The 20,723-nt window shown below is 33.8% G+C and overlaps 2 protein-coding genes across 2 annotated transcripts; both read left to right on the forward strand.

Moving 5' to 3' along the window:
- The first annotated feature begins 4,362 nt into the window (after positions 1-4,362).
- Positions 4,363-5,403, forward strand: LOC115958402 (putative nuclease HARBI1). The gene is made up of 3 exons (XM_031076823.1): positions 4,363-4,529; positions 4,609-4,834; positions 4,939-5,403. The coding sequence occupies exons 1-3, from the start codon at positions 4,371-4,373 to the stop codon at positions 5,391-5,393; spliced, it is 840 nt and encodes a 279-aa protein (XP_030932683.1). The 5' UTR covers positions 4,363-4,370; the 3' UTR covers positions 5,394-5,403.
- Positions 5,404-5,668: 265 nt separating this feature from the next.
- On the forward strand, positions 5,669-6,987 carry LOC115956496. The gene is made up of 2 exons (XM_031074854.1): positions 5,669-6,001; positions 6,448-6,987. Exons 1-2 carry the CDS (start codon positions 5,669-5,671, stop codon positions 6,985-6,987), a joined length of 873 nt encoding a protein of 290 aa, XP_030930714.1.
- The last annotated feature ends 13,736 nt before the right edge of the window (positions 6,988-20,723 follow it).

Consider the following 20,723-nt stretch of genomic DNA (forward strand, 5'->3'; position numbering starts at 1 on the left):
ATCTATTCCATACTCTGTTTTATTGTAATATTCATTTTTCTTTCATTCATTATTATTTTTGTAGTTGTTTTATTTTCAGCTTTCTGTTATTTTCTCAATAAACAAATAGAGATTCAACCCAAATCCACGTCCAAATCAAACTAACAAATCAATCCAAGCTAAACAGAACCAAATCAACCTGTTCAAAATTTGAAAAAATCCCACCCTTACGATCTACAATATCAAACCCATCTGTTTCCCTAACAAAACAATACTTTCACAGCAATAAATAAATCATTGCCAATCAAAGCTAGGGCTAGTGATATTAAAAAAATAAATCATAGTAAATCACAAGCTTGTACTAATTCGTTAGCAAGTAGAGAGATATAGAGACAAGGAAATGCGAAGATAATGAGGGCAATGCCTCGAAAAGAAGATCTGAGGTTTATGAGTCATAGATGATAGAAATATATAGTTAAATAATTAAATTTACTATATTTTAAATAATTTAAACTTTTAGGATAATTAGTAATTTGACATGGTATCAGAGTAAGAAATCTTAAATTTAATATATTTCTCAAAATGAATAAAAAAAAAATGAAGTAAAATCTTATTTTGCCTAATAGGTAAATGTGGGTGTCTTTTGAGGTTTTGTTGGGAAAATTTTGGCTAAATCTTCAGAGAGTTTAGGATAATGGTGGAATTTTTTTGATTTATTTACTTTTTGTAAAGCTTGAATAGGTCATGAGATTTAAATGTAAAGTTCGTGAACATTTTGCCTAAACCGTTTTGTCGAATATTTTTCTTTAATTGTTTTTTTCCCCCAAAGCTAGCTATTAACTTTTGCTTAAACCGTTTTTGCTGGTTTTTACCCTTACACGTTTCTTCTACATTAGATATGGAACCTAAATGATATGTCATGTAAGGGAGACGATGAAGCTCCTCATTTCATTCCCTTATCCCATTTCTGGCTTTGGTTGGTGCAATAGCCGATGGCTATTATATTCATTTTTCCCCAAAAAATGGTACCAAAAAAAAAAAATTGTGGTTGTCGGTTCTTCTTGATGGTGATGACAATTATATATATATTTTTGGCTTTGCAATCTCAACAATTTTGCTCTCCTTAGCAATTTGACTCACAGTTAATTGTAGCAAATGTTCAAGTAATTACTTTATTAAATTTTGTATAATTTAAATTTTTTAGTGACCACCCTAAAATTTTTTTTTAGAACTGCCACTAATTGCACCATGCAATTACCATCATCATGTAAGGTGTAAAAATTAATAAAATTATTTTATTTTATTTTTCATAAAAATTTTAACTGTTTCACCTTTTTACTTTTTTTACCCTATTAATTTCCGCGTAGTAATTGCATGGTGCAGATCTCAATCCCCCATTTCTAGATTAGAAATTGCTTGAGAGTGAAGGCATGGCCAACATGGTGAAGACATGGTGTCCATTAACAATAATAAATAAAAATAAGAATATGTGGCATTTTGTGTAGGCATAGGGCCTCACATAGAAAAACAGTAATAGTAAAGTTCTTTAGCAAAAGAGAAAGTCTATAGACATTTTAAATAAGATGATAAAAATTTCACACCTAGTTAATGTGGCAAATTGTTGATGGTAAATAAAAAAGTGATATAAGTAATGAGTCCAGATATAAATTAGTAACAATTTACCAACTAAACTATTGTGAAAAATATTGTAACTTTTTTAATGTTTATATTACTGCTCCTTTTTTTTTTTTTTTTTTTTTTTTTTTTTGAGAAATTATATTATTGCTCTTAGCACAAAGTATTCCCACGTATTCACAATTTTACTAAAAAAGTTATAAGGACCCAAAATATTGAAAGCTAAATTTTAAGTTAAAGTAAAAATAGAACTTTATCATTAAGAGCTTTTAGTGCACTGTTTAAAAGAAATAAATGACTTGATGTAAATGTCTATACTTATTTTTCAAAAATCCACTAAATGTCTACCCATTTGAGAGAGAGAGAGAGAGAGAGAGAGAGAGCTAAATTAATATTATTTGTTAGGGTAAAAAAATGTGTTAAAAAATTTAGTACACTAATAAGTAAATTTGGATTGTATTAAAGGAGTCAAGTTAAGGTTCAGTTTGGGTCAGAACCATCACTAGAGAAGTTGCGTCAAACTATAAATCAACTTGAAGGCCTAAAGTCTTAATTACCTAATGATTTCCTAAACAAAACTAATCTTTGTTGCACAAACTGAGAGGAGAGAGGTTGCTGTGTCAAGATTTCGCTAAGAACAATCTTCTTATGCCTAAATAGTTTTAAATTCCCTAGAATGTTTTTCCTTCTGTGATAATTTCTAGAGTTTCTTCTTCAGAGTTTTTTTTATTAAACTTAAGTAGCAAAATCCATCTTTATGATTTGATTTATAAATTACAAAAACAGTGGTATGATCTATTCACATTGGCTGGTCCAATTACAAACTTACAACTTCTTGTCACTAATCTAGAAATGGGGGATTGAAATTTGAGCCTTATAAATTGAATGGTTTCGGCTAAAAATCGGTTTTGGTATAGCTCTATAAGTATGATGCCCTCTAAGGGTGCGTTTGAATCGACTTCAAACGAATTTCGGAAATTAATTTCCGGAAAATTGAGCGTTTGGCTGTGACGGAAAATATTATTTTCCGGAAATTGATTTCCTGTTGACCGAAATTTTCAGCCTTGACCACGGAAATGAATTTCTGCCTTCATTTTCACTTCAATTCATTTCCGTGGCTTGCAAAACGCAGAGAGAGGGAGAGAAAAAACAGAAAACACAACACGCGAGCGAGAGAGAAAGAACAAAAAAAAAACAATCGAAGAAAGAACGAGCGAGAGAAAGAACGACGAGCGAGAGGAAGAACGATTTCCAGCCACCCAAAGCTCTGATCCGGCCAACGAGCGAGAGAACGAACGATTTCCCGTAACCAAACCGCGATCGATCCAGCAACCCAGAGCTCCGATCCGGCCAATGAGCGAGAGAACGAACGATTTCCAGCAACCAAACCGCGATCGATCTACCTCACACCGGTCACGCCGACACCGATCTACCTCACACCGGTCACGCCGAGCTCTGCCAGACGACCACCGCGCCAAATGCCGCAGACCCACGGTGAGTGACAGCTCAAACTCACACCGATCCGCCACACACTCACCTCACCTCCGACCCACACATCCGATCCACTCACCTCACCGGTCCACACGTCCGATCCGCCACACCGATCTCTTTTTTTTTCTTTTTTTCTTTTTTGAGAAAGCCCGATCCGATCACTGAAATATATATATATATATATATTTCTATTTAGTTGTTTATTTATATAAATATTTATATAATTATTTACATGTTTTTATTTATTAATTTTTGTATTATACATTGTTTATAACTGTGTATTTGTGGGTAATGTATATCAAAATTTTGGGACTTTTCTGATTGCAGGTTATTTATTAATTTTTTTCAATTATCCATTGTCGATTAAACTGTGTATTTGTGGATTATGTATTTGAAATTTTGGGGCTTTTCTGATTGCAGGATATTTATCAATTTTTTTAATTATCCATTGTTTATGAAACTGTGTATTTATGGGTGATGCATATATCAATTTTGGGGCTTTTCTGATTGCAGGTTATTCCCAATTGGTTTGTGGTCTGAAATTTTTTTTTAGAATTTTGGGGCTTGACTGGTTATGCATGATTGGTTTTTGCTGTTATTTTTATTAGAATTCGGTTATGGGTTATGTGTAGAAATTTTGGGGCTTCACCCATGCTTGGTGTTATTATGTTCTTGCAGATCAATATGTGTGTGTTTAAACCTTCATTGAAGGTGCTTTGGGTATATAGGTGATTATAAATAGAATGTACTGTGATGGTATTGTGCGATATCAATGTGTAGTTATCAATGTGATGGTATTGTTATAGTGTAAATAGAATGCAATGTGATGGTTTGGATGTTATATGTTTGTGGCTGATTTTATTTATGGTGTAATCAATAGCATACTTGTTTACATACCTCTTAAACTACAATGTTTGTGATTTTGTTAGATGAAGAAAAAAACCAAAGCCGCAATTCTTGCCTCAGTTGCATCTGTCCTCCTTGTGGGGGTTGCATTGTTAAAGAAATTACGACGTAGACGTAGAGAACTGCCTAGGGCGCCTTATGTTAACCATGCCGCCGAGAGAGAGGAATACATAAATAGTGTTTTGCATGGAAGTGAGAGACATTGTGTGAATCAACTTAGGATGAAGCCTATAGCTTTCCACCACTTATGTCACACCCTCACTGAGGGGGAGCACGTACGTCCGACTGTTCACATGTCTGTTACGGAGCAAGTGTTCATTTTCTTGCATATTATTGGTCATAATGTGAGGTTTCGTGTAATGGGTAGTCGGATCTATAGATCAACTGAGACTGTTCATAGATACTTCAAGATTGTCCTTAGGGGGGTCCTGAAATTATATAGAGCTCTAATAAGACTGCGTAGCGAAGATACACCTCCAGAGATAAGGAATAGTAGAAGGTTTTACCCATATTTTAAGGTAAATATTGCGACTTGTGTGTTTTTGTAAATTGTGAAGATTTATGTAATTTTAAACCATTATGTTTGTCGAAAATTAGGATTGTGTTGGAGCAATAGATGGTACACATGTTCGTGCATCTGTGCCACCTGAAATACAAGGAAGATTTCGTGGTCGCAAAGATGGAACCACGCAAAATGTGTTAGCTGCCATTAGTTTTGACTTAAAGTTCACCTATGTGTTGGTTGGATGGGAAGGCAGTGCACATGATTCACGTGTATTAAATGATGCATTTGCTAGGCCAGGGGGATTTTCAATTCCCAATGGTATTACACGATTACTTCACCCTTTTGGTTTGTTAGTTTAATAAATATTATGTGTTTTCCTAAACATAGTAGTGATTTGGTTTTTTTTTTTTTAATATATGTAGGTAAATTTTATCTTGGTGATGCTGGGTATGGTAATAAAAATGGAATATTGTCACCGTATCGGAGTGTACGATATCACTTGAAAGAGTTTAGTGATCGTCCTCCTGAGAATGCGCAAGAATTGTTCAACCTCCAACACTCTTCATTGAGAACTACCATTGAGCGAGGGTTTGGAGTGGTGAAAAAACGTTTTCGAGTGTTGGATGCAGAACCATATTGGTCTTTCCCAACCCAAGTGAAAGTAGTGTTAGCGTGTTGTGTGGTTCATAATCACATTATGGGGGTTGAACCAAATGACCATATTATGGAAGATGCAATGAACCAAGTAGAGCTTAGTGACCACCAACAAGAAACACAATCCCATCGGGAGTCCGTCGAAGATAGTAGATCATGGAATGCTAAGAGAGATGAGATATGCCAAGCCATGTGGTCTGATTATATCAGGAGTGGAGAGTAGTATTTTATTTAGATTTCTATGATTGTATTGTGTTTTTCCTTTTTGTTTTTTTGTAAAGACAATGTATGTAATATAGACTTTTGGTGATGTAATGAAAAAGAATTTTTAGCATTACATTGTTATTTGATGGTATTACATTGTCATTTCCATAGTTAGCATGTTCCATTCTGTTGTACACATTCATAAGCGTGGTTGTATGTGTGTTTGATTTGTTATTCATGTTCCGAGCGTAATTACTAAATGCTATTCTGACTATACTATTTTCATATGTAGTAATGTCAAAGGGCAAAGAAAAAGTTGGTGGTAGCAAGCAATTTAGGTGGCTGCCACCTATGCATGAGATGATGCTAAAAATACTTACAGAGGAGGCTGGAAAGGGCAATAAGCCCTCTAATACTTTTAGGGCCGGCTCCTTTGCTCTTGTAGCAAAGGAGATAACGGCCCATTTCGGGGTTGAGTGCCACCCTGTATTTGTGGAGAACCGGATGCGGACTCTAAGGTCCATGTGGGCAACTATTCAAGAGCTTAGAAGGAAGAGTGGATTCGGTTGGGATGAAAATCTGAAAATGATAACTTGTGACGCTAAAACCTACCAAGAAGAAGTTATGGTATGGCTTCCAACTATATTTTCTTAATATAGATAATAATATATGTTTTTGCCTTTTATATGAAATTTATAGTGTCATTCTTTTTAGAATTCCATTGCTTTTATAAGGTTTTCCAAACATAACTTTCATGTCACCTTACCTATGTATTATATCTATACATATCTATGCATTTTCATCTATCTATATGTGTATATGTGTCTGAGCTACAATTTTCTTTGGTAAAGAAAAGATTGATAATGTTAGGAAAGTGTGCATAATAGTAACATAATGTATTTACTTGTTTCATCCTTATTTGAGAGTTTTTTTGCATTACTTGTTTGATTACTGAGAAAATGTAGGAAAAAGTATGGAGTATTTGCTTTAATTGTTATTGTATAGTCTTTTATATTGAATTTATGAGAGAAGTTATTATTGCATTGTTATACACGTTCTTTTCTCCCTTACAGGCACATCGGAAGCATGCCGAATATCTGAACAAAAAAATTGAGTTTTACGATGAATTAGCGATTGTGGTGGGAAAGGACACAGCCACAGGTGGCTTTGCTAAGTCCGGAGTGGATATCGAAAATGAGCCAGATAATGGGGATAATGGGGATAGTGCAGAGTTTGTTGCAGATAATGTGGAGGAATGTGTGGCTGAAAAGGGGAAGAACGCAAATGAATCATCCACCACTGGGTCGGGAATTTCCAAGTCCCGCAAAAGAGGGCGTGCAGCTTCTAATGTTGATGATAGTGTGCTGACTGATCTGTCTGATCAGCTGAAGGAAATAGCTGGCGCTCTGAAAGAAATTAATCGGGGCCCAGTAGATTATACAACTTTGTATAATGAGGTAATGGCTATGATGGCGGAGGGATATAGCGAAGATATGCTCGCTACTGCCTTCAACCATCTTTGTGAGAATGAGAAGACGGCACGTGGATTTTTAGCCAAGAATGCTAGGTTGAGGAAGCTATGGTTAGATGGTTATTTTTTCTCACAAATTTGATTTGCTTATTTCATGTTGACTGTGATGGTAGATTTAGGAATTAACTTATGTTGTAGTATTAATATTGACCTATCAATGTATTATATATGTACTCTTTTGTATTATTGGGATGATACAATTGCCCAAATTATGTATTTGTACTGTTCAGATACCATAAATAGGTATCATTTTTGTATGCCATTGAGGTGTAATGCCAATGGTGAACGATTGATGTGGCTGTTTTTATATAAATATTATGGATATATTCGAATGATTATGTTTGATGTTGAACCAAATGACCATAATTTTCTGTAAAGTATTGTTACAGATATGTATAGGGAATGCAGGTTCTTGAATTTTATCTATAAGAGTAAAATATAGCTTCAAACTAGTTATTTTTAAGCTCTAACTCCAGCTCGATTATGTTGATCCAAACTATTTTCCGTAAAGTATTTTCTGAACCAAACATGGGAAAACGTTTTCCGTAAAGTATTTTCCGTAAAATATTTGGACGAATCAAACACCGGAATTAAATTTCCGTAAAACGATTTCCGTAAAATACTTAGACGAATCAAACACCGGAATTGATTTTCCGTAAAACGATTTCCGAAACAGCCAAACACCCAAATACATTTTCCTTTTCCGGAAATTAGCATTTCCGGAAAATATGTATTTTCCGGAAAACGATTTCCAGCAACCAAACACAGCCTAAGTTTTCTATTTGTGGCTCCTAAACTCTCTATTTTAATTATTATTATTTTAATTTGATAGTTGGCGAATGATAGATTTGAACTCTGAATATTTTTTTAAAAGATCAGAAGCTGCCAACCAGTTGTGCTACACTGCAACACACCTAGTAGACAGACACCAAACATTGATTTTGATATCATTAAAGCCAGCCTCATTGGTGGGTCTATAATGCGTGTACCCTCCATGTTGAGATTTTCTGACTCATGTATATATCCTTAAGGTCACATGCGAAACAGAAACTTGTCCAGCTATTGAAGGATCTAGCTAGGGTGAGCATGTGCACTAGTTGGCCGACGAGGAACTAGGACTTTAATCATTTGGGTGTGGAAGTAAATTAAAAGAAAATATAACTTGGAAGACAGACTCCTTATGTTCTATGGCTGATTGGGTAATTGCCACTAAAATAACAGTAATGAAAATTCAAATTCTCAATACGTATATGTTGACTTTTGTAGTGACTAATTAGAGCCCATGAGGCCATGACATAGATTATCTGAAAGACCCAAATTTTCTGCTAGTTCACTAATTGGATTCCAAAAGAAAAGATGAATTTTATACGAGCTGTAGTGATCTGCAGCACCACATGGACTGAGCCAAAGGCGAAACAACTGGGGTTTTCCCAATGAACCAAGGGAACAACTTTTGAGGATGGACAAGACGACACACTCAAAAAATTGCCTCTGCACAAAATCATATGCATAAGGTGGTCCAAAGGAAGATGTTGCATTTTGTTTTGTAGGTAAATGTTAAAGAATGTCCTCGTGCATTGGTTATTGGTTTAAGAACAATTTTTTAAAAATATTTTATGAAAAAATGAAAAAATGAAAAAATAATTAATTTTATTGATAATTTTTTATAAAAGTAATGTTAAAATTTCATTACCGATTGCCTTAAAAAGTTAAGACATCCTTTAATATGTACCTATTTTGTATGGTTTCTTTCTTTCTTTATATTAGGAGGAAAGGCTCTGATTTGATGTAGATTCCTTCAAATCTTCACTCATCCATCATATACTTTTTCGATCCCAACAAACGTGGTTCTTTGTCTTTGGTTATTGCCCATCGAATTTGACTTACAAAAACAAAGGGAGTTTGCTTGTCTTTTGCTTTGGCCCCTCTCTAGTCCTTGGACACCCATTTTAAATTGTCCCTATGTAAACAATACGAGGACAACCCTCGTGTCAGTGTGTTTACATTAAAGCCTCCTCTACATGCTAGATGAACATCATATCGATTCAGCAAGAAAAAAAATAAATATATAACCATGTTGCTCTAAATTTGCATGAACCCTTAACATAATTCACGAGCAAAATGTAGTAAAAGGATTTTTTTTTTTTTTGGTTAGAAGTAAGAGAATGTAGACTACATAGGGTGAGTTCTCTAATGACAAAAGACTTGCACCATTATGGTTATCAATTGGAGTTGTCTTGAGTTCAAATATGAGTATATGACCATTGAACAATTGGAAAGGTCCCACGTTACAATATGGATAAATATGTTTTCTAAATCTTTCACTGTTCGAATATTTACTTAATTATAAGAAGTATGAATTCATAGAATAATTAAGTTTAGCACTATGATGAATGAATATGTTTTATAAATCTTTACTGATATATCTCCTTCATATAATTAACAAAACAAAAGAAAAATTATGAATTTACATACTAACAACATTATGACGATTGTATTTAATTTGACCAAATTAGTCCTATGGCGTAGAGTTCTCAGTTCTCACTAACCAAGTGAACACATACACACAAAGGTGTAACTAATTTAATGCCAATAAAAAAATTATAGTCACAATTTTAAAGAAAGAAAAAGACTAGGGTGGCAATTTGAATCAATTTCTTTGAAAAGAATATATATATATATATGGCGAAATTACACTATTGGTCTCTAAAGTTTATTTTCTGAGCAAAATTAGCCTCTTAAGTTTTAAATAAGTGTTATTAATCCCTTAGGTTTTAATAATGAGTGGTATTAGTCCTTCTGTTAATTGCTGTTAATGTTATAGTTTATGTGACTAACAGAATAGTGATCTAACATTTTTTTTTTTAATGACCCCAGCATTCTTTAATAAAAAAATTACAAAAATTATTTTACACATCAGAATCTCAGACCCATTAATGCCAAAATACTTGACCCGGACCAACCGGTAACATTAAATTCAAGAACTATAGTGGTAGCAATCGGTGGTCGACAGCAAGATGCTTCCGACGAAATGTAGTTGGTGTGGAGTTTTGGGTTGAGTCCAACAGTATTTGGGTTTGGGTTTTGTTGATGGTGGCTGATGGTGGAGGTTTGGTTACTTGTGAATTGGAGGACAAGGCTGATTGTTACCGACGTCATCGTCAACGCCTTGTTGGAGCTGATGTCCCTTCCACCAAAGTTATACTGAATCTTCAAGTGGTACTTTCGTACAACTTGTGAAAATTTTAAACTTCAATTTCATTGACAAGGTAACAATTCAATTTACGAAGGAAATTTTTTTAAAAAGAATATCAAACAATTATTTTCTTTGTTTAACGGAACTATGTGAATTAGAATTTGATTAAATAGAAAACTATGGCGGTGCTCGATCGGAGAGAGAAATTAATATTGAATGAAGACAAAGTGAACTTTGAAGATAACGAGCATTGAATTTGACCCATTGCTCAAACCATATCCACCTAGAATTTGATTAAAAATGAAAAAATCTTGTCGTCAACCACCATTGCTCCCACTTCAATTCTTGAATTTTACTAGCTACTTACCAGGTCAAGTATCTTGGTATTAATGGTTTTATGATGTGTAATATATTTTTTGCAATTTTTTTATTAAAAAATGCCATATCATTAAAAAAATTGCTAGAACATTAAGCAACATTACTAACGGCAGTTAACAAAATGACTAATATTGTATACTTATAAAACTTGAGAGACTAATAGCGCTCATTTAAAACTTAAGAGATCAATTACACTCATAGGGTAAACATAAGGGACTAAGGCTGTGTTTGTTTTGGGTGTAAATGATTTCCGAAAAATATTTTACACCTAGCAGCGTGTTTGGGTGCACATGTAAAATAAATTTTTCCGGAAAATCTTAAACTTTGATTGTAAAATAAGTCTTTTGACTTGGAAAATCATTTACACTTGTGTTTTTACCTTCAAATGATTTCCGGACTCTAGGGACACCCAAAGAGAGAGAGAAAGAGCAAGAAGAGAGAAGAGAGAGTGAGCTAGAAGAGAGAGCACAGGTGGCCGCCCAACCAAGCTCCGGCGAGCTCAAATCGTGCCGCCCTCATTGCCTAGATCACGTGCCGGCCAAGATTTTTTTTTTCTCTCTTCTTCCTCGACTCTTCTTCTCCCTCTCCGATCGCCAGCCGTGCACCGACGAGTACAGGTTGAGCTTCGATCTTGACAACCGACTGCAGGCCGTGCTCCACCAGGCTCTCCAATGCACCTCTCCGTCGTTTTCCTCCAAACCCACAGTGAGTTTCTCCCTTATCTTCTCACTCCACCTCACTGCCAACTAGTCAAACACCTCCTCCACCTTTGCATGAACCTGATCCACCACCGCCATAGCTCGATCTGGAACGGTCTCACCATCCCTCTCTTCGATCGGTCTCACCTTTCCTCTCTTCTCCACGGTGGTCTTAATCTTCTCATCTCACTTTTTCTCTCTAACCCGAACCAAACCCCCCACATATTTCTGTGTTTGATATTCTTTTTCTTTGATTTCAGATTTTGTTGTTATTGTGGTGGTGTTAGTGGTGGTGTTTTGGTGGTAACGGAACAATGGGGTGGTTTTTTTCCTCTTCTCGATCTGTATTTTGGGTGGTTGGTGGTGGGTTGTGCTTTTCTTTGGTGGTGGCGGTGGCTGGACCAAGTGATGGTTGGGGGCTGACTTGTGTTTCCCTTTTCTGAAAATAGGTTTTTTACATGTAAGACCAAACACAAGGAATAATTTTCCAGCATAATTTTCACAACATAGTCAAACAACAAAACATGTTTTCCTTTTCTGTAAAATATTTTCCCCTGAATCTATTTTACACTCAGAAATGAATTTACATAGAGCTAAACGCAGCCTAATAATGTAATTTTGCCTATATATATAATAATAATAATAATAATAATAATAAAAAAAGAATGAGAGAGAGTTACATAGGGTGACAACCAACGAAAATTATATCTTGTACCTGGCATATATGCCAGGTACACCATATACTAGCTCGGCAACCTGACCCATTTAAATATGGGTACGGATTAGGATCTATGCAACACCTTGCACAGGGTTCAATTATTCAGCATTATGATAACTTGATTTTTAAAATTAATTCCATGTTTTCCACTCAAAAGTACATAGATGCGCCTTTCCTAATCATACTTGGGAAATTGAGACCGGTGCAACAAATCACATGGTGCACTCAGTTTCCTTCTGCTCATTTGTGGCACAATAAATTAGGACATCCTTCCTTCTCTAGGATTAGTCTTTTACATTTTGTTGTGCCTGATGTTGTACTTGCAAATAAACCACTGTTATGTTTGTCCATTAGCAAAGCAGATGAAACTTTTGTTTCATCTCAAATGGTTTTTTATGTAATTCATTGTGACATTTGGGGTCCTTTCCCCAAAATAACAATCAATGGTTTAAAATATCTTTTTGACCATTGTAAATGATCATTCTTAATGTATCTAGGTTTATCTCATAAAATTAATTAAAATATGATGCTAGGAACCTACTGTAGTAATTTTTTTTGTCGTGGTTGCGAATCAATTTAACCTTAAAATTTAAATCATTTAGAACTAATAATGGCCTTGATTTTAACATGCTTTCATTCTATGCATCTAGAGGTATTTTTTTACACCAACTTGTGTTACTACTGATCAACAGAATTCCGCTGTTGAAAGAAAACATCAACATAGCATCATAGTTACTAAGGCTCTTAGATTTCAGTCTAACTTACCATTATCCTTTGGGGGCATTGTATTTAATTATCTCATCAATTGATTGCTTATCCTAATTCTCTGCAATAGGTCACCATAGAACTTCTTTTCCGTAAACAACCCATTTATGCATTCCTTAGTGTTAAGTCTATATTATTAGGATGTCAAACTATGAACAATTGTAATAGTTAGAATCTAGATTGTCTCTTATTAAATTGATATTAAGGTTAGTTATTGAATAATATAATTCAAGGTTCGAGCAATAGAAGATTAAAGAAACAAAAAATTGAACTGCTACTGTACAGGATTTCGACTCTAGCTTGACATATCAAAAGACACTTAAGTTGATAGGCCAAAATGCATATCTTGACTAATCGAGAATCATGCATTTAGATCCACAGTAGATTCTATCAGCCGTTTGATTTAGGGCACTTGCATCTCAAGTTCACAATAAAAGCAAAGCATGTTTTCTAATACTACGAGAGAGTAGTACATTGTACACAGATCTAAAATTTTCCAACTCTCTTAATTAAAGAATCAACCGAAGACCTATGTTCATACAAAAGATTCGATTGATGATCAAAGTGAAGTTGCAGCATCTAGTTTACAACCAAGTTACCGGTACAAATATTTAAGATGTGTTTTTGGAGTCACAAGTGGTGAGCTCGTGTGCAAAAAATTTGAAATAGAAGAGTCAGTGGATCTCAAAACAACGTGTGGTCACATTAGTAAGTATTACAGTAGATAGTATTAGATTTAGAGTTAAATTTTTTGTATAAACTTATATTATATTCTAGTGGATTTGTTACTTTGAGGATTGATAACTAAATGCTCCCAAGTTTTACTTTGAAACGGTTTGTTTCATTAGTTTTCTACGTGCGATCCATGTTTGTGTGAAATTATTCAATTAAGATCTAAAGCATGATTTATCTAATTAATAACTTAGCTAAGAGTTGATTAACTTTGTTACTACTGCGACCTAAAACCCTAACACTTAGAACTTTTGGATGCGTATGCCATGCTGCAAACCTTTCTCTTCAGTAACAAAAATTTGATCCAAGAGCTTGAAGATGAGTTTTCATCTAGTATCCCCTTTGGTGTCAAGGGTTATAGGTTGTTTGACATTGATTCTAAAGAATCCTTTATTTCTAGAGATGTTGTCTTTCATGAGCGTATATTTACCATTCATTTATATCACACCTTTCATATTTTCCTTCTCCTTATGTTGTTTCTACCCTAGTGTTATCCTTGGCCATATTAAAGTTTGACTCACCTGCTTCTAATATTTCTGCTAATGTTACTTCTTCCTAGAAACCTAATTTTGTTCCTGTTCCTATTAGCTCTCCTACCCCTGCTATATCTTCCTCTATGCCACCGGAACCTCCTTTCTATTTACAGGATTTTCATTGCCATTTGGTTGCTTATCTTCTTTACCTTTCATCTCAATTAATTAGTCCTTCCTCAGGTCAACCACATTCTCTATCTAATGAACGAAATTATTCCAAGTTTTTACCTTTTCATAAAGCTTTTGTCTTGTCCATATCTTATAATATGGAGCCTCAATTATTTCATAAGGCTATTAGAGATCCTATATCCTAAGTGGAGAGCTGATATGGCCTCTAAAATTGCTACATTAGAATCCAATAATACTTTGATTCTTACATCTCTTCCCCATGGTACGTGCCCTATTGGGTGCAAATAGGTCTACAAGCTGAAGTATAAATTAGATGGTGCTCTTGAAAGGCGCAAAGAACATTTGGTTGCCAAAAGGTACACACAGCAGGAAGGGTTATATTATTTTATAACTTTCTCTCTAGTTTCAAAGGTTGTTACCACTCATTATCTCTTGACTTAAGTTGTTCTGAACAACTGGTTCCTTATTCAGTTGGATGTAAAAAACACAATTTTGCATGGTGATCTTCATGAAGAGGTTTATATGACCCTTTACACTAGGTTTTAACGGTAAGGGCCTAAGGGGGAGCCTCATCTAGTTTGAAAACTTAACAAATCCTGGTACGGCCTTAAGCGTACTTCACGACTGTGGTTTGTGAAGTTTTCCACCACTCTTTTAGCACAGTACGTGTTTATGTGGATGATTTCTTGATTGAAAGTAATGACTTTCATGTTGTTAATGAGTTGAAACTTGTACTACATAATTAGTTCAAACTAAAAGATCTAGGTCCTTTAAATATTTCCTTGGTCTTGAAGTAGCATGTTTTGATGATAAAGGAATCTCACTATGTCAATGGCCTCGACAGTTTGAGAATTAGTTTGGCTCATCCAACTTCTTTGCGATTTGCAAGTTACTCATACATTGGCTGCTTTACTAATCTGTGATAATAAAGCCGCATTACACATAACAACCAATCTCATGTTCCATGAGAGAACAAAATACATAGAAATCGGTTGCCACCTAATCAAGGATAAAAAGGCTTGGTTTGAAGACTAACCTCCTTTGTACAAAATTGGCTTAATTAATGCAAGAAGGTTTTTTATCTCTCTGATTAGCTTTGGCATTAGCTTCATTTACAACAATGATTCTCTAATGAACTCATCTTTTTTCTCTTTTATTATCATATTTTAGGATAGCTCAAAATGAAATAGAGCACAAATAAATAATAAAGAGAAAATAAATTAGTAAAGTCTTTCAATAGCTTTCATTTAAAAAAACAAAAAACAAAAAACTGTTAGGTTCTAAAGATTTAGGTTTAAATGTTTAGAATCATATTTTTAGTGTATTGGCAAACCGAGAACAAAACATGTCTAGTCCATATATTAAGCAATGCTTAAAAGTGGTTGTTTCAAGGTTCAAGTTTAGCTAACTGCAGAAAAATGAATAAATTTTCTGTCAAGCTCGACCAATCGAGAATTAGGCTCGACCGATCAAAAATCACAGGTATAGTTTTCCTACAGAATTTTTAAACAGGTCCAAGCCCGTGAAGACGTTTATCGTTTCATCTAAACTTCTCCACATATAAAAGGGAAACCCTAGCCACGTTTTGAAGGTGCTGAAAAGACTTGTGTGTTACTCTTTGTGAGATATGAGAGGTTTTGTACCTTCTAACTACACAAGAATCTACCAGAGCAAAAACTACAATCAAGCGTTTGGTAGAACATAGTTGTTGCATCAAGATCATTACTGATGGTGATCTAAAACCTTTGAGTGGGATCTCAAAGTCACAAGCAAGGCACCTTGTATTGGTGCAAATCCAAGAAGAGAAAGAGTCCGTAGATTCGAAACTTGCACGTGGTCGTGTCAGTAAGTTACTACTGGAGGTAACAATAGATTTAGGGTTAAATCTGATTTTAAAAATTTCGATTCTCTCATAGTGAATGTGTTTACCTTAAGGATAGCTAGATTAAATAATCTCCATTTTTTTACCTTGAAATGGTTCATTTCATCAGTTTTCTTGGGTCATCATTATTTAATATGTTTAGACCCCTAAAACCAGATTATTTAACCTAATATATTAACCAAGTGATTACTTAGATTAATTATTCAGATCTAGGTTAAACACAAATAAATCATATCATGCAAAGTAGCAGAAAAGTAAATAACACCATGATATGATAACCTAGGAAAATCGATGAAACGAATCGTTTCAAGGTAAAATCTTGGAAAGGATTTGACCTAACTATTCTCAAGGCAAAACAAATCCACTATAAGAGGATTGAAGTTTTTATAATTAGATTTAACTCTAAATCTATTGCTACCCCAGTAGTAACTTACTGACACGATCACATGCAAGCTCCGAATCCACGGACTCCTTCTCTTCTTGGATTTACACCAACACAAGCCGCTTCGCTTGTGACTTTGAGATCTCACTCAAAGGTTTTAGCAACACAAACTCTCCAGTTTGTGACTTCAAGTCTACCCTTGAAGGTTTAAATCATCAACTATTGTTGATCTTAATGCAGCAACTTTAGATCTACCGGATCTAGTGATATGAAAATAATTTCCAGTAGTGACTTTGAAAGAGGAAGGCATAATACCTTTTAGATCTCACAAGAGCACTTCCAAAGTCTCTCAAATTTTTTGAAAACATAGTTAGAGTTTTCCTTTATATACTAGAAGTGTTTTACTTGAAACCCAAAACGTTTAAGCAGTGTTTGGGCTGAAATAGAATTCTGCAGAAATTTCATGTCTGTGATTTTCGATTGGTCGGATCTAATTTTCGATTGGTCGGATTTCACTAAATTTGAATTCTTCTTTCTGCAGCTTGTATGTTCTTGTGTTCTAATTTCTGCAGCTTGTATGTTCTTGTGTTCTAACTTGTACCACCTTGAGTATTGTCTAATAAACTCTATAGACTCTAAGATCTATACCTAGACAAGTTTGTGCTTACGGTTTGCCAATTGGTCTAAACTCTTAGAACCTAACAATCTCCTCCTTTGGCAATTCGTGACAAAACTTATATACAGTATGAAATGCTCAAAGACAAGAACAACCCAATTACAATAAAATGCCCAAATACATCACAAATCCCAATCTAAGACTTCAAACCTAAAAGTTACAAGAAAAAGCAGAAGGTCTTGATCAGAATGTACCTGTCTTTCTTGAAACACTCAAAAGAGCACATCAACGCATGTGTGGAAATAAAGACAGATAAACAATATGAAACACAATAATAACAAATATAAGACTATAAGCAAACTAACTCTCCCCCTAAGTTAGATATTTCAAAAACATTTATTTTCTCCCCCTTTCAAAAAAAATTTCATCTTCCCCTAAATAAAAACAATTTAAAAACCTTTTTCAAATTTGTTTCTCCCCCTTTTTGTCACATATTGGCAAAGACAACCCAATCAAAAGGTAGACAGAAAACATACAAAACAGAGGATAAGAGAAAATATATAATCAGGGGAACACAAAACAATTTAGCTTTATAGAATATAAAGGCAACTCCCCCTATGAAGAGCAACAACTCCCCCTATGAACAACACAGGGTTTTTTTTTTTTTTTTTTTTTTTTTTTTTTTTTATAATTAAAAAAAACAGCTTTCTCCCTCTATAAAAATAGGAAAAACAAAACAGCTTTTGTGAAAAACAATTTTGGGGAAAATTTAGGATGTGGGGAAAAAATAAAAAGACACAAACCTAACAAAAAAAAAAAAATAAGCTAAGGATACACATGAAGAAAAATATTCTCTCTTTCAATATATGCAAATTGACACTATGTAACCCATAAATAGATGCATGCAAACATTCCAAGTACAATCAATTAAGACTATACAAAATAGTTCTCAATGATATAAAAATTCAGCATGCTAAGTGTTTTAGAGAAAATATTTGCCCATGTATTTTCCACCATATCTCAAAAAATAAAAATTTTCTGTAGTTCATACATAAAAAAAATAGCATATACTAGAATGTAGAGAACTCAAAAATTAATCAATCAAATTTTAAATCAAGTTGAGTACCCAATTTAGCAAAGTAACAATGAGAGATATGACTGCAAAAATGCAAGATGGATAAAGAAAACAATATAATGCTTGTGAATCCTAACAAAAATGATGCATAAAAAGACAGATTGATCAAGAAAGTAAAAACCAAAAACTTTCTAGTTTCGATCAGTTGAAAGGAATCGAACTAGGAATCAAAAAACAATTAAAAACAGATTCGACTAATCGAGAGGAATCGAGGCAACCCGAGAGTATGAGATTAAAACTAGAATTTTCTTTTTCCTTTTCGATCGGTCGAAAGACAAACTCGATCAATTGAATCCTAAAGAAACAGAATTTTTGAAAAATCTAGAAAACTTTTCTACAGAAACATTTGAAAAACAGTTTTTATGATATGAGATGCATGTTCATGATTTCAAATGTTTTACAAAACCAAACTTTTCTAAGAAAAATTCAAATTTAACAAAATTTTTTAATCTTTTCTTTCCTCACTCCCCCAAAATGCATTAAACACATCAAGAAGTTAAATTTAGGATGGCCACAAAACTTGACACACAATCATATGTATAGAGTTTAACAAAGATTTGCGTGTGGTGTGTGCAACTAGTATGTGTATGAGATACTCACAAGGTGATATGTAGACAAAAAATAAGCACAATTTCTACATTATTCATCACATAAGTTTGAAAGTGACTATCACCTAAAAATTTACATTATATAACTCTCACATCTCCTAGAAAACACGCTTGGAAACTTGCATTTTTTTTTGTATATTTTGATTTTGCCTTTTCTTTTTCTTTTGGAGCATAATTTTCTTTTTGTTTTTCATTTTTCTTTTTGCTTCTTTTATCTAATGTACAATAACACCTTAAGCTGTGCAAGTGCTACTCCTTACCAAACACGACTTTTATGATTTGGACATAGGTGTTCATGATTGGCGAGTAACAATGGTGAGATGGTTATTTATGCCTTTCTCCTAGGATTTTTTAGTCCTTACAATAAAAATAATTTGACTTCAAAATCAAGAACATGTGATTAAAAACTATAAACAACTCACACAATATAAGCACTACATAGCACAAATTAGCAAAGTGCAGAAAAATTAAAGCTCATCAAAGCAAAACAAGGTACATAGTCATGAAATGTAAATTCATAGGCCAACCTCAATAACACACTAGGTGATGTGTAATACAGAAAAATAAAGATCTTTTTGGATTTTCAAAATTTTTATGACCAAAAATAGAAAACACACATTATGCTAAAGAATAAAATGCAACAACTATGCATGACAATGCTCAACTAAGCTATAGAGGGTACACAAATAAGAAATATCAATTTCTTAATTAACCCATGAGTACATGTACAAACTAGTACATACTCATACAAAATAGTATTTATCTCAAAATACTATTTAAGTTATGCAACAAACACTATTTAAGTTTCTCCCCAATATCAAGCATGTTCTAAATCAAGAGAGAGATATCATAATTCATGTAATTCTCAAGAAAAATAAAAAATAGACACAAAATAAAACATTTTTTTCTTTTTGAAAATTTTTCAATGTTTTTGGTTTTTTTTAAAAAAAAAAAAATCAAAACAAACTAAAAACCAGATAGCCAAAAATAGAAAGTAAACATGTCCACAAATAATTGAAAGAATTAAATCAGGGACAAGTAAACAACACTCACCTTAGCAAGTCTTTTCTCACCCATATAGCTCGCATCTTTGGCTTTGTAGGTGAAAAACCATGAGAAACAGGAGAAATTATAAGATCCACATGGTGGATAAGTGATGTGGTCTACCATTCCACTAAAAAACTTCCACCTGTTTAAAATTGTTAGTTAGAAAAAAATTTTAAACAGAAATTAATTACTGACTCAGCAATTTTAAACAAGTGGAAGTTTTTTAGTAGAATGGTGGACAAATGACATGGTCCACCAGAAGACTCTATAATTTCTCGAGAAATAGAGTGTATTTGAGGGATTACACCATTCTTCTAAGAAAGACCGAAATCCTGCAATTTCCTTTCACAAGCCGACAAGCTTAAATTTTTCAAAAATATATGAAATAATTTATCAAGACTTATGGAAGGACACATATCTTAGACTTAAACACAGAATACTTAATTTTCAATTTATGACAGTTAGGACAAATGTGACCGAAAACACCACAAAAGTGACAAATATGAACAAATTTAGGAATATCAGTATTCCTAACAACAAATCTAGTCTCAGATTTTGGTTTTTGCCTTAGCAAAGAAAAATTTGGTCTAATATGACCAACAACACCACAAAGATGACAGGTAGGCACAAAAACAAATTTCTTATGCTCTCTAACAGTAGGTTTAGACTTAGGTTTAGAAACTTCAACGTCTACATCAAAACTTTTACCTTTGTCTAACCTAGCAACATAAAACTTTTCCTTATAATCCCTCTTGAAAGGAGGAATACAAATTTTGTCTTTAGGCTTAACAAGAACAAAAATAGAAATAGATTTGTTATCAACAGCAGGTTTGGTATTAGACAAATTTTCAAGTTTAGCTTCAGATTCAGCTAATTGTTGTTCCAAACTTTTCATCTTTTCATCTTGAGAGGAAAATTGAATTCTCAAAAATTCATTCTTTTTATTTGATTCATTCAATCTCACAATCAATCCCTCTTTTTTGAAGATTAGCCAATTTT

Source organism: Quercus lobata, chromosome 8 (genome assembly GCF_001633185.2).
Source record: "Quercus lobata isolate SW786 chromosome 8, ValleyOak3.0 Primary Assembly, whole genome shotgun sequence".
In the NCBI taxonomy this organism is placed as follows: Eukaryota; Viridiplantae; Streptophyta; class Magnoliopsida; order Fagales; family Fagaceae; genus Quercus; species Quercus lobata.